Source organism: Hippoglossus stenolepis, chromosome 3 (assembly GCF_022539355.2).
Source record: "Hippoglossus stenolepis isolate QCI-W04-F060 chromosome 3, HSTE1.2, whole genome shotgun sequence".
Classification (NCBI taxonomy): Eukaryota; Metazoa; Chordata; class Actinopteri; order Pleuronectiformes; family Pleuronectidae; genus Hippoglossus; species Hippoglossus stenolepis.
Window position 1 is genome coordinate 2,694,397 of NC_061485.1, and position 15,008 is coordinate 2,709,404.

The 15,008-nt window shown below is 45.3% G+C and overlaps 1 protein-coding gene across 2 annotated transcripts; it reads right to left on the reverse strand.

The window, feature by feature from the left end:
• Positions 1 to 405: 405 nt before the first annotated feature.
• LOC124851052 (gastrula zinc finger protein XlCGF57.1-like) lies at positions 406 to 3,537 on the reverse strand. Of its 2 annotated transcripts, XM_047339375.1 has the most exons (4): positions 3,120 to 3,535; positions 1,603 to 2,078; positions 1,173 to 1,518; positions 406 to 920 (listed from the first exon to the last, which is right to left on the reverse strand). In XM_047339375.1, the coding sequence occupies exons 1-3, from the start codon at positions 3,403 to 3,405 to the stop codon at positions 1,177 to 1,179; spliced, it is 1,104 nt and encodes a 367-aa protein (XP_047195331.1). In that variant the 5' UTR covers positions 3,406 to 3,535; the 3' UTR covers positions 406 to 920; positions 1,173 to 1,176. The 2 variants fall into 2 exon arrangements, with proteins under 2 accessions (XP_047195331.1, XP_047195330.1); XM_047339374.1 differs by having other exon boundaries at positions 1,173 to 2,078; positions 3,120 to 3,537.
• Between the last annotated feature and the right edge of the window lie 11,471 nt (positions 3,538 to 15,008).

Here is a 15,008-nt window from a genome sequence, read left to right on the forward strand (position 1 = left end):
AGTTATATGATCTGGATATTTTTTGTTGATATTCTGTCTCTCAAAGTTACAATAAACCTACCATTACAATTATAGACTGTTCATTTCTTAGTCAGTGGGCAAAATTACAAAATCGGCAAGGGATCAAATACTTATTTCCTTCACTGTATAGGTATGTATTATATGAGGCATAAATCAGTAGAAACAAGAAATAAACACAAATCTTTCATGTTATTCAATGAGTTGTATTTTCTAGGAACATAAAAATTGTTTAACTCTGGTAAAAACAGGTGGAGGGATTCTTAATTCTCTTTTTACAACAGTGAACTATGAATATGTATCATATGAATAGTTGCTGATGTTGTATATTTAAGCAGCAGTGATGTTGAAGATGATGAAGGAATCTTCGCGGACACCGTTCTTGCTTGTATAAAAAGGTTTATTACACAGAAGTTACAGGTCAGGACAGGTACCTAGGTATACCCGGAGACGTTCTCAGCTAATGCAGAAGTCTGCCTCGCCGGTGCCGGACAAGCATTCATGTAGGGAAATTGTGTACGCCCAAGATTTGAGATCAAATGACATCATACATAGGGGCCTTTAATTCAAGACATGCTTCGTACATAAAGATGGAAACCCCTCCATCTAACAGGTCAAAGAGCATTCTCAGAGGGAGAGAACTAACGAGTAACATATGGAATAATAGTTAGGAATTCTGAGAATCCAGAAACGAGGGGCCCCCAGCTTCAAACATGTCATTATGTTTTACACACGTCAAAATGATCCATGTTAGCTAAATACACCACACTGACAAATCCTAATAAATCTTTTGTTGCAAACGATGCAACTTAAATCTTTAACCACACAGAGCAAGTAAATTCATTCTCTCCTATATGACTACTCATATGCAGTTACATTACCCATTAGTCTAAATATTTTACCACACTAGGAGCAACTAAACGGTTTCTCTCCTGTATGAATCCTCATATGTACAGTTAGATCGCCATTTCGGCTAAATCTTTTACCACACTCGGAGCAACTAAACGGTTTCTCTCCTGTATGAGTCCTCATATGTACAGTTAGATTGAACTTTTGAAGAAATCTTTTACCACACTAGGAGCAACTAAATGGTTTCTCTCCTGTATGAGTCCTCATATGTACAGTTAGATCGCCCTTTTGAATAAATCTTTTACCACACTAGGAGCAACTAAATGCTTTCTCTCCTGTATGAGTCCTCATATGTACAGTTAGATCGCACTTTTGAAGAAATCTTTTACCACACTCGGAGCAACTAAACGGTTTCTCTCCTGTATGAATCCTCATATGTACAGTTAGATTGCCATTTCGGCTAAATCTTTTACCACACTCAGAGCAACTAAATGGTTTCTCTCCTGTATGAATCCTCATATGTGCAGTTAGATGGCCCTTATAAAGAAATCTTTTACCACACTCGGAACAACTAAACGATCTCTCTCCTGTATGAGTTATCATATGTCCAGTTAGATAGCACTTTTGTCTAAATCTTTTACCACACTCAGAGCAACTAAACGGTTTCTCTCCTGTATGAGTCCTCATATGTACAGTTAGATCGCACTTTTGTCTAAATGTTTTATCACACTCAGAACAACCTAATGCTTTCTTACCAGTTTTACATTTCATATCACTTAGAGGCTGTTTGTTATTTGTTGTATTTAAACCAGACAGAGGTTCCCTGGTCTGCATCCAATCATCTTCACTGCCTTCAGTCTTGTCCTCAGTACCTTGTTGTAAATGTCCATCAGGACCGGAGTTCCTGGCTGGTTCTTGTTCTCCACAGTCCGCTCTGTTCTCCTCAGTCTGACTCTGATGAAGCTGTGACAACTCAGGTTTCTCTTCATCTTCTTCACTCTTCACAGTGACAGCAGTCAATGTGAACTTGATATCAGCCTGCTCAAGTTGTTGAAGCTGCTCTCCCTCCTGATTGGTCCACGGTTCCTCCTGTTCCTCTTTAATGTGGGGGGGCTCTGGGTCATCCTGGTCCACAATGGGGCTCAACTGCTGCTGCTTAGGGGGAACCTCTTCTTTATTCACCATCAGCTGCTGTACGTCTGCAGGACACACTGAAACACAAATACACACGTTTATCATTTCCGAGTTTCCTGAAGTGTTTTTAAAAACTTGTGTTGTGTCGTTTAATGTCGACTGTTATTATTTTTGAATGATCACACTCAGGAAGCAGAGATGTTGAGGTAGTTCATAGTTACCTCAACATCTCGACGCAGCTCGTAAATTTAGCAGCTTTAAACACTGGAAGTGTTTCCAGTAAAAAAGTTTTATATTTTGAGGCCAAATAAACAAATTAGGACACTAACAGAGCAGAGCGAGTGGAGGTTAGTTAGTTGGTTAAGCTGTTTTCAGACATGACCTGTGGGTAACAACCAGAGAATTGTCTCCAGAGTTTCTCCAGAGTTTGTGTTTCACACATGAACAACACAGCAGCAGGTTTTCTGCACAGACTCGTTCACAACAGTATCAAATCCTCCTCATTACTCAGGTGAAGGTGGAGCAGCAGACAGAGACAGGAAGTGACGTATTAACTCTGCTGCATAGATCATGTGATCATGTTTACATCACCCCGACACCGTCGTCAGCTCTTATCACCACAAACTCTCTTCACATCTCTGTCTGGTCTTCTAGTGATGACGTCATTAGGAGGAAGGAAGACGGCTGCGTCGAGTCAAAGCTTGAATTCACCCAAAGAGCAAATAGCCCACGATCATCTAAAGTGTGGGAGTTTTTTAGACGGACACCAAACAACATGTTGTAGAAATTATACTGACTTTAAAATATGCCAGTATCATAATTATTCACACAATATGTGTCTGTTTTTACACAAAAGGAGCCAAAATGCATGAACACCCCAGATGTGTGCGGAGCTTTCTAACAGCATGTTGCAGATGATTATCAAGGACACGTGACCCCGGGCTGCCGTTGAGGGTCAAAGCTCCTGATCCTTTGATCTACACATTTCATCAACTTAACCAACCAGACATCGTTTTAAACTTATCATTCCCTTTAAGAAGTGTTAGTTTGATCAACTCGTGTTAGCAGAGCTGGAGCTAGCTAACGTTAGCCTGTGAGCGGCTCCTCGAGGGACTGACCGACTCTGTGCAGCCGGAGTTCGGGCTTCATCACGGCATCCAGCAGCCTCCTCTGGCGGCAGACCTCCCGCTCGGACCGCTCCACTCTGTGTTCGTACTCCGCCACGGTTTCCTCAATCACCGCGACGATCTCCTCCGCCGCCGCCGCGAGCCGCTCGGTGAGCATCGCCCTCAGCGCCGGGACTCGAGCCGTTTCTCCTCCTTTCTCCACCTGCAGCAGAAAGCCTTCCGCGGCAGCGCTGATCCGCTCACGTACCGACACCCGCAGCAGCTGCACGGCGGACATGTTCCTCGTCTTTGCGCACTTTGAGTCCCGGAGCGGACAAAGAGAGCCAGCGGCAGGAAAACAGAGACACCGAGCTCAGAGCCAACAGCGACGCCTGCTGGACTGGAGGACGAGGAGGAAACTAAAGTACTAATACTGTACAGTAGAAAATATGGAAGACGAAACATGACTTCATTATAAATAAATATATAAATAAATGTATAAATAAATGTATAAATAAATACTTAAATGCATAAATAAATAAGGTATAAATATAGAAATAAATGTCTTAAATTTATTTCCACATATATCTTTTTCTGTATTTCTGTGTCCCTGTGCTAATGAGACTGTGAGCGTCTCGTCTCATTTTGTACTGAGCACAAAATGTTGACGAGTCAATTTTCATGATGTTTAAATGCAGCCTCAAACGCTGGAGCGCATCAAACAAACACTAAGTTACTTCATGTACTGATCAGGTCCTGATAACTAGTAATGAGTGATTATTAGTTAAAGTGAGAGCAGGTCAGAGTGGAGGCGGAAACAGAAACTTCAGCTCAGTACAAACCGACTGCAGCTTCTGCTCTGATCATTGAGCAGCTGAGACCAAAGAAACTCTCTCACTGCACGAAAAGCCAAATGTTGGCAGTCAGTGCCCGTTTACAGGATGCGAATTCCGCGTTCACCCGTGACACAAACTGGCAGAAACATACCCCGGTAGAGCAGTGGGGGGGCTGGGGAGGGGGAGTGCCGCCGGGGAGTCGCTGAGCGAAGGTGTGATCTAATTAGCATATATGTGATCTAATTAGCATATGAATCGCTGGTGAGAACTCATCTCACTTCACCATTGGATGAAACCACAGACCTTTGAAACAAAAAGTCACTTGTGATTGGCTGGTAGATCTGTCGGATGTTAGTTATGTTTAATTTAAATGATTCAAACGTGTTCGCTTGTCAGTCAGAAATACAAAACAAGTTCATAATGAAGTCAGTGTTACGATTCTCAGCTTTAAAATATGTCATACAATTTGTCACACTTATATTATATTTCTTTATACAAGAAGATCATAAGTTGTAATCCGTCAATGGAGCCCAAATAGTATGATAGTGTTTTAGGAGGAGGAGGAGGAGCTTTACAGCAGAGTAATGGGACCGACTCTGCTGAAGCTGCTGGGATATCACAACAGTGGTGGTGGAAGCCTCATGGTTTTTTAGGAGATTGATCCAGATGCGTGGAGCATTAGAACTGGGTGCTGCTTCTCCATGTTTAGTTTGGACTGATGGGGACAGAAAGTAGACCCGTCCCAGACTACCTGAGGGGACTGGATGGTTAAATAGTAGTAGATTAGAAATGTATATAACGATTCGGCAAATCGGATCACGTCTCAGTTCTGCTGCTGCCTTCCTATAGGCAGAAACTCAAACGTGACAGACCGGTGACTCGGACCATTCAGCGGTGGACCGACCAATCAGACTCGGCTCTACGGGACTGCTTCAGCATTACGGAGTGGTGCGTGTTCCAGGATGACAACATCAACACGTACACGGACGCGGTCATCTGCTACATCAGCAAATGCATCGATGACGTCGTACCCAGGATTACTGTACGAACATTCCCAAACCAGAAGCCCTGGATTAATGGTGACGTCCATGCAAAACTCAAAGCACGGACTGATGCCTACATCTCAGGGGATCTGGAGGAGTACAGGAAGTCCAGGTACGCGCTCCGGAGTGCTATTAGCAGTGCCAAGAGACTTTACAGGGACAAGGTGGAGTCTCACTACAAGGGCTCCAACACAAGGAACATGTGGGCTGGACTCAAAACCATCTCTGACTACAAAGCAAAGACCAGCAGTGTGGATGTAGTGTCTGCATCTCTCCCAGAGGATCTGAACACTTTTATGCACGCGTTGAGAGCAACTCCCCGGCTGTGGAGATCCAAGAGGCCCAGGAGGACCGCTGCCCCCCAGTAATATCCAGGGCAGATGTGTGGAGATCACTTAACCGGATCAACACACGCAAGGCACCTGGACCTGATGGCATTCCTGGCCGAGCTCTCAAGGTGTGTGCAGATCAGCTGGCAGATGTTTTCACAGACATTTTCAACCTGTCACTGCTCCAGTCTGTAGTCCCCGCATGTTTCAAGGAGACCATCATTGTCCCTGTTCCCAAAAAAACAAAAATCCTCTGCCTGAACGACTACCGCCCAGTAGCACTCACTTCCACCATCATGAAGTGTTTTGAGCGGCTAGTCAAACCATTCATCACCTCCTCCCTCCCTGACTCACTGGACCCTCTTCAGTTTGCCTACAGGCCAAATAGGTCGACTGCAGATGCCATCTCCCTCACCCTTCACACTGCCCTCTCCCACCTGGACCAGAGGGACACATATGTGAGAATGCTGTTCATTGACTACAGTTCAGCATTCAATACCATCGTGCCCCTGAAGCTTGTCACCAAGCTCAGAGACCTTGGGCTCAACATCGCCCTCCGTGACTGGATTCTGAACTTCCTGACGGGCAGACCACAGGCGGTGCGGATAGGCAGCACCACATCCTCCACCCTGACTCTAAACACCGGTGCCCCCCAGGGCTGTGTGCTCAGTCCTCTCCTGTACTCCCTGTTCACGCATGACTGCGTGGCCACCCACAGCTCCAACACCATCATTAAGTTTGCTGATGACACGACCGTCATAGGCCTGATCACCGCGACGATGAGAAGGCCTACAGAGAGGAGGTCAGAGCCCTGACATCTTGGTGCCAGGACAACAACCTCCAACTCAACGTCAGCAAAACAAAGGAGCTGATCGTGGACTACAGGAAGAGACAAGGAGTAGAACACGCCCCCTCTCCATCAACAGGACTACGTTGGAGCGAGTCAGCAGCTTCAGGTTCCTCTGGGTCCACATCAGTGATGACCTGACCTGGACCAACCACACAGACTCCATCAGGAAGACGGCCAGACAGTGGTTCTTCTTCCTCCGCAGACTGCGGAGGCTCAACATGGATGCCAGGATTCTCTGCAATTTCTACAGGTGCACCATAGAGAGCATCCTGACTTGCTGCATCACCGCCTGGTACGGCAGCTGCACTGCCCTGAACCGTAAGGCTTTACAGAGGGTGGTGAAGTCTGCCCAGCACATCACCAGGACGGAGCTACCATCCATGGAGGACCTCTACACCCAGCGGTGTAGGAAGAAGGCCAACAGGATCATTAAAGATCCCTATCACCCCAGCCATAAACTGTTCTGCCTGCTGCCGTCTGGCCGACGGTACCACAGCATCCGGCCCGCACCAGCAGGCTCAGAGACAGTTTCATCCCCAGGACATACGACTTTTAAACTCCTCCAATCTGTCATAACTCTGTACCTTAGCATATTTGCACTATTGCATATTTGCACTATTGCACACACTTGCACTATTGTTTTCTTTTTTCTTTAGGTGTATATATATATTTTAGATATGTATATTTTATTTTAAATTTTGATTGAGCATTGTTATAAGAGAGCCTGTGACCCAAGCATTTCATTGCAAGCGACTGCTTAATGTTATCGTTGTGCATATGACAATAAAACTCTTGAATCTTGATTCAGTGCCTTATAAACCAACAGCAATATTTTGAAATCTATTCTTTGATGGACAGGATGCAGTGAAAGGACCTGAGAACTGGACTGATATGATCCACTGTCCCGGTGCTAGTGAAGACTCAGGCTGTTGTGTTTTCAATGAGCTGCAGCTGTCTGATAATTTTTTTTTACAGTCTATCGATTTGTTACAGTCTACCCAGCTCAGACCTGAGGGCACTTCACAATCGAATCGTGCCTCTGGTGATCGTCCTGTCTTTCCGTCCTCCAGATTGTCTTCTACAAGTTTGTGGGGCAGGGAACGTCACCTGTACTGTCACTCAGGGCACTGATCAAACCACCTACAGCGTCCCAGATGAGGGGGCATCAGGCTGTAGCTATTCGTGGACCAACGCAAGTGACACAGGTGGAAGTGAAATAAACCAGAGTATTCCTTATTCTTATTCTTATTATTGTTATTATTTTGATCTACCAACTAATTTCAAAATTCCACATCTTGCAAAATGTTCATTTTATCGGCTTCACTCTTGTATTGGCATGCATATGTTATCACTTCATCAGTAGGATGGTTGAGCTCATCTTGTATGTTGTCATTAGCACTCCGTGCTCGTGATCAGGAAGGACTTAGGAAGGATGGTACAGTCAGGAGTGCGAACGTGAGCACCTTCATCACCTCAGAATGCTTCCCACGGGTCATCTACAGGGGAGACTGGCTTTCAGAGGTATTACAGCTCTAATCTGAAAAAAAATGTTTTTGTTTTGTTATGCACAAATGTTTGGTGACGAACTTCATTCTCAGAATTATGAATAGAAGGTACAGAATCTATACCTCAGCCAAGGCTGGACCATCCAGCACGACTGTCTAGTTGTTATAGTAGACATATTCAAGAAAAAAGGGAGTGGTCTGATCACCTAAATGATTACAGAGTGAAATGAAAACCAATGAAACATATATTTTACTCTTAACTACATGTGTCTGCTAAAGAGAAATAAACTTAACACAATTTGAACATTTTAAGCTGCACTAAATTGCACACCTATAAATATCTATTCATTAAATATTACTGCAGATTTTTTTAATCTGTTATGTTAAAGTAAGGATCTGACCCTTTGTCCTGATTTTTGCAAAATTGAACGAGTTCTTCTCATGCTGCGACCCCATCCCTCCTCCAAGTTTGGTGCAAATACATTTTTGTTATGCTGCTGATAAACCAACCAGCAACCAACAGACATGTGTGAAAACTTTATTCTGTGAACTCAGACTAGGACAATAACATAATCCAGAGTTTTTCCTGCACAGAGATTTCGTGCCGCCTTCGCTTCCCGACAATGCGACACAAAATCCTGTTGTCACTGTATTGTCCCTTTGTTTCTTCTCCATAGCAAGAAGTGCACACATCTAACTGCACCGGTGAGTATCATTTCCTGGCAGACCTATTCATGAAGTTTAATGATGCTGTGTTTTATTCCATTGTATTCTTTGTATTCATACTTTTAATCCAAAACGTGTATTTCCATTTATCCAACGATCTGATGTAAGAATGTTTTCTTTTACAGTTGTCTGCCGTAAAGGTGTGCCCCGGAAGGTGAGGATGTATTAAAAGCAATAAATTATAGTTAGTGTTTGTGTCGTTGAGTTGTTTACAGTCTAAAGCTGCTTTCAGACATGCACAGAACTCTGAGAACCTCAGACCTTCTCCAGAGGAGCTGTATATGTGAACGCAAATGTCCTTCTGCTGACCCCCAGTAAAAAGTGGAGTATGTTTGGTGTCGAGATGAGAAAGAAGTAAATTGTTTCTTGTCTGGGTGATGTGCTCTCCAGATGTCCATCATAGAAATGTAATGGGTTCTTACCTGATACATACCACATCTGTTCACCAAGTCTCGTGGTAATCCGGCCCGTAGTTTTGGGTAATCTTGTTTATAGCCAACCAATTTACAGACAGGGGTGAAACATAACCTGCTTGGTGGAGGAAACTATGTGGCTGTTGTGGGGATGAGACGTGTTAGACGACACCCTGCCTGACCAGTTCATATCATGATTGTGACTTAAATCTGTGGATTGCGTCCAGGTGGCGATGTTGAGCCATTTTGCCACGCCCATTTCTAAATACTCCAGAATACGTACATTTTCACCACTTTCTAACTTTCTGCAAACTTTGGTAACGATTTGAGCACGTTGAAGCCCTCAAAAGCCCCTTCTTTGCCTGAAAATAATAATAATAATAATAATCCTGTCAATTTCAATAGGGCCCACTGTCGGTGCTCGGGCCCTAATTAAGTGACCAAATAAGGGAACAGTGTCCCTGCACCTTGTGAACAACATTTCTTTGTACTTTATTTTAAACCTAGAGCTGTTTGAGTGAGAAACATCTTCATGCAGATACTGCATTAGTTCATATAGTAATAATACAATTACTATACTATATATTCTTATGGCAGTAATACAGTAAGTGTGTTTTTAACCTGGAGTTGAGAAAAAGTGGAAACTGATGCACAAGTAAAGATAAATTCATTCAGGCAGATCTCAGCCTCCTAAACCTCTTTGCACCAGGGGTCCCTCCGCGCCAGCAGCTAATGCCTGTTAGCTTGTCGGTGGTTAGCAGCTACGTACGCAGTCAGTTGTGGTAGAATGAGCCCGACAGGAGTCAGGTCAGTTGACATTTCAACCCCCACACGGACGCTGCACATCAATCTGGGACGTTTCTGAAGCCGAACAGCCGCGAGTTTGACTCTTAATGCCTCGAAACACCGGTGACAATCTTTTGTTGTGTTTTCAAGCTAATTAGCTAGCTAGCCTGCACGTGGTGTTCTCTGGTCCACGGAGGAAACAGTCAAGACAAACGTGGCGGGTGTGCGTGCGTGCGTGTGCACGTGCTGGAGATGAAGGGTTTAAACCTTGAGATGTCTGAGTCTCAATCAACGAGCGGAACCACGGAGGCCATGTGTTTGAAAAGCTTCTACTTTTAGAGCTAGCTCCCACTGCTAACGACTGGTGCCGCCCACCGCGACTGGAAGTCCCACCAAATTACCGGCAAATATCCTGTTAATTAAAGGGTTTTATTCTTTTACACTCGTTACCGAAGTGATTCGTGGCTCCACTTGCCTCTAACCCCAGTTTCTCTGCTGGTAAACGGTGCAGCGCTATAGTTTGAATGGGGCTCGGTTTTGAACACAGGTTAGCATTAGACGACCTTTCAATTAGCATCAAGATCTGTCCGTAAAGAACCCAACTGCGTGTTCTGCTGTTTGAGTGAGTTAGCTGTTAGCTCCAGCTAGCCGTGGCACAACGTCAGTGTTAACTTGCTGCTAGTGAACAACGAGCTAGTTAGCTGTAGTTAGTGTGTTAGCATCGAGAGTGAGGCAGGAAAAGCTGCAGCTGTTCCCAGTCACTTAACTTTCCGTCCTTCGGTCACTTCCAACCAGAAGGGCGCTCAGAGGTCACTTTATTTATCCTATCCGACCCATAACCCTATTCTAAAGTCTAATGAAAAATATCCTGGTGAGTTTTACATCCCTGCAGATGTGTGAAATACACGATGGTGCCGCGGACGGCTGCCTCGGTGTGTTGGTGCGCGATGTTTTGTCTTGTTTTGTTAGTTAATTCAGTGTTTTGCCTAAGAACCGGGAGCTCTTTCACCAGAGAAATGCTCATGAACATCAGGGTCATACCTCCTGAGAATTTATTTCCGACTTTTATTGCCTCATCTGTCGAAATTTTGGATATTCTGGTCAAAGGCGCCCTCACCTTCGTACATACAGTGAAGCGACGGAGGAGAGGTAAACGTGCCGGTTCACTTGTGCGTCTCCGCCGGGACTTCGCACACCGCTACCAGGTATATTCCTCTCCAACGTGTCACTGTGCAACAAGCTGGACGAACTCCAGCTACTAGCTGGTAAGAACAGAGACTTCTCCTCATCTTCCGTCCTGTGCTTCACGGAGACGTGGCTGTGTGGTTCGATACCGGACTCTGCGCTGCAGCTGGCTGGCTTCCAACTTTTCAGAGCGGACCGCCACACGGAACTCTCCGGCAAGACGAAAGGTGGAGGAATCTGCTTCTATACTAACTGCGGCTGGTGCAATGATGTGACATTGATTCAACAGCACTGTTCTCCTGATCTGGAATATTTTTTTATCAAATGCAAACTCTTCTACTCCCCCCGTGAGTTTGTTTCATTCATTCTGGTCGGTGTTTACATTCCACCGCAGGCTAACGTGCAAGAGGCACAACGCGTGCTCGCCGACCAGATACTGTGTGTGGAACGGACTAACCCGGACTCCTGTCCTCGGCGACTTTAACAAAGGAAATCTCACCTGTGAACTCCCCAAATATAAACTTCTGGATCACTGTTACACCACAGTAAGCAGTGCCTATCACGCCGTCCCCCGGGCTGCACTGGGACTCTCGGTCATGGTCCATTTGATTCCTGCATACAGGCAGAAACTAAAACTCTGCAAACCTGTTGTGAGGACTTCAAAGCAGTGGACCAGTGAAGCTGTGGAGGATCTTCAGGCGTGCTTGGACTGTACAGATTGGGAGGTTTTCAGGACTGCTACAAACAGTCTGGACGAGTACACAGAGGCTGTGACTTCTTATATCAGCTTCTGTGTGGACAGCTGTGTTCCATCACGCTCCAGGGTGTGTTACAACAATGACAAACCCTGGTTCACAGCCAAACTCAAAAAGTTAAGGTTGGAGAAGGAAGAAGCGTTCAGGAGTGGGGACAGAGACAGGTTTATAGAGTCAAAATACAGGTTTAGCAAGGAGGTGAGAGAAGCCAAACGTCTGTACTCTGAGAAACTCCAACACCAGTTCTCAGCCAATGACTCTGCCTCTGTCTGGAAAGGGCTTAGGCAGATTACAAATTGTAAGCCTAGAGCCCCCCACTCCACTAACGACCCACACCTGGCCAATGACTTGAATGAGTTTTACTGTCGCTTTGAAAGACAATGGGACAGTCCTGACACCATCCCCCGTGACACCACCCTCCAGCCCATCAACTGCACCTCCCCCACCATAGCAAAGGCCTGCGCCTTTCCACAACTGCCCACCTCAGAGCCCCCTCCCTCCTCCCCTATCACAGTGACGACTCTCTCCATCCTGGAGAGGGACGTCAACAGACTCTTCAGGAGACAGAACCCCCGCAAAGCAGCCGGGCCAGACTCTGTCTCTCCATCAATCCTGAAACACTGTGCTGATCAGCTGTCTCCGGTGTTCACAGCCATTTTTAACACCTCACTGGAGACATGCCACGTACCAGCCTGCTTCAAGACCTCCACCATCATCCCTGTCCCCAAAAACAAAGATCACTGGACTCAATGATTACAGACCCGCGCCCTGACCTCTGTGGTGATGAAGGCATTTGAGCGCCTTGTGCTGTTCCACCTCAAAGCCATCACTGACCCTCTCCTGGACCCCCTGCAGTTTGCCTACAGAGCCAACAGGTCTGTAGACAATGCAGTAAACATGGCCCTTCACTTCATCCTCCAGCACCTGGACTCCTCAGGAACCGACGCCAGGATCCTGTTTATGGACTTCAGCTCTGCCTTCAACACCATCATTCCGGCTCTGCTACAGGACAAGCTCTCCCAGCTGAGTGTACCTGACTCCACCTGCAGGTGGATCATAGACTTCCTGTCTGACAGGAGGCAACACGTGAGGCTGGGGAAGCATGTCTCTGATTCCAGGACCATAAGCACCGGTTCCCCTCAAGGCTGTGTTCTTTCCCCTCTACTCTTCTCCCTGTATACCAACAGCTGCACCTCCAGTCACCAGTCCGTCAGACTCCTTAAGTTTGCGGACGACACCACCCTCATTGGGCTCATCTCTGGTGGGGATGAGTCCGCCTACAGGTGGGAGATTGACCATCTGGTGACCTGGTGTGGTCAGAACAACCTGGAGCTCAATGCTCTGAAAACAGTGGAGGTGGTTGTAGACTTTAGAAGGAACCCAGCCCCACCCACCCCCATCACCCTGAGAGACTCCCCAGTCGACACTGCGGAGTCCTGGGCACCATCATCTCCCAGGACCTCAAGTGGGAGCTGAACATCAGCTCCCTCACCAAAAGAGCTCAACAGAGGATGTAATTTTATATTAGTTTTTTTCTTATGTGTAGTACTTATTGTGTTTTTATGTTTTATGTTCTTTGTATGCACCTATATACCAAGGCAAATTCCAGGTAGGTGTAAACCTACTTGGCAATAAATACTTCTGATTCTGATTCTGATCAGTGGTTTTACCTCCACGTCTAACTCCGGTGACGGCAGCGACTCCTCTCGGCTTCTCCTCCGAAATCACCGAACAGGAAGTTGAGCCTGTAGCGACTTTGAAAGTAAGGTTTTGGCACTTTATCGATTCCTCTTTGGAAATAGTGACTATCATCGCTGAAATGCTGCATCACGTTAAATGTATAACATAAAGCGATTTCAAACATCTCTATTTTGCTTATAGGAATGGTTGTCACTGCTGAGGATGTTTACTGTTCCCTCTGCAACAACACGCGTTAAATGTACTTACGTGCTGTTAGCCTGATGCTTCTCTTTAACGGTGCTGGAATGGCTGCTCTATGCTCCTCAGTAAATCTTGAGGCTTTGACACACGGGCAACATTTAGAGGCCAAAAGCATGAGAATAAAGTGAGTTACAGTGTAGAAGTCAAAGTTACAGAACCTCGAGTCCAAGTCGAGCCCCAAGTCTTCTGTCTTTAGTGTTGAATGTTCAAGTCAACACGTCACGTGCAGGTCACTCATCTAATGTCCGAGTCACTTTGATCCCATCTGTATTACTGTGGTTATAATATCCGAGGCTCAGCGATCAGTGATTAATTGAGTATCAGGATCATGTCCGTGTTGCCAAAAGTATCTTCAAGACACTAAGATCGTGTACAAGTCACCATGGCACATTTCAGTCGTTTTGGTAATGTCATTAAAGATCTGTCACAGCTTTGTGATCGTGAGATATAACAGTGTTCCAGTCGCTCAAGTCGTGTCTGAACGACCAGGAGTTTGTCTGAGTCACTGTCCGAGTCAGTAGGATCATGTCCGAGTCAGTAGGATCATGTCTGAGTCAGTAGGATCAAGTCAGTGTGATTATATTTTAATCAAAAACATTACATCAGGACGATTTCATGTCACAAGGGTCACGTTTGAGTTGCCACGGTGACGTCTGAGTCACCATGTTGGAGTCAAGAAGGACGAGTCACTGTGAATGTGTCCTAGTCACGATGGTCAAGTTTGTTTAACTGATTAACATTTAAATCTAACACCTTTGTGTGGTTTTCAGTGAGAGGCGTCTGGAGACAGACAATCGCCAGAAGCTGCGTTAAACATTGCGTTTCTCATATTTTATTCAGTGACTTGATCACGGCCGTTCTCCGTCTCCATGCTGGTCACATTTAAATCTCATTTAATTCAGATGTTGCCCGTGTTTTGCTCTTTTTCTCAAACTTTTCTCGATGTAACTAATGTATATGGCTTCACTATAAACTACGCTGATTTAAATGCATTTTTTCAGCTCAGCAGGATTTACGGAGCGTTCAGGACAGAGCGAGGACTCAGGATTAGAGTTTCTTAAAAGTGCGGTATATATTATCTGTTTCTGAAAGCACAAGAGACCGGCAGGACGCGTTCCCCTTGTCCTGCACTTGAAGACAGATTATACGAGCATGTAGCTTTCAGCACTGCAGCCTCGATATAACAACACAGACAGCGTCTGCTTCTTTCATTTGCTGAAGGAGTCGGTTTGAAAGACAAATTTTGTCGCCTTCTTGCTAGAAATCCACTTAACACTGAACAGATCCTTTAAATCTGTTTTAACAAGTGCTTTTCTTTCCAGAATCTGGCAGCCTCACGCAGTTTTGCATTTAGTAGCAGTGCCAGTGCAAGTCAGTGGGCATTCAGCTGTAAGAAAAAATAAAAACAAAATTACCCTTTGTATAAAGAAAAGATGGTTAGTTTCATAGTGTGAATCTGCTGCTATTCGACGAATATATTGTTCAGTTTTTATTCAGTCATGGCAGGTATTTCATTTCTTTTCATTTCTTTG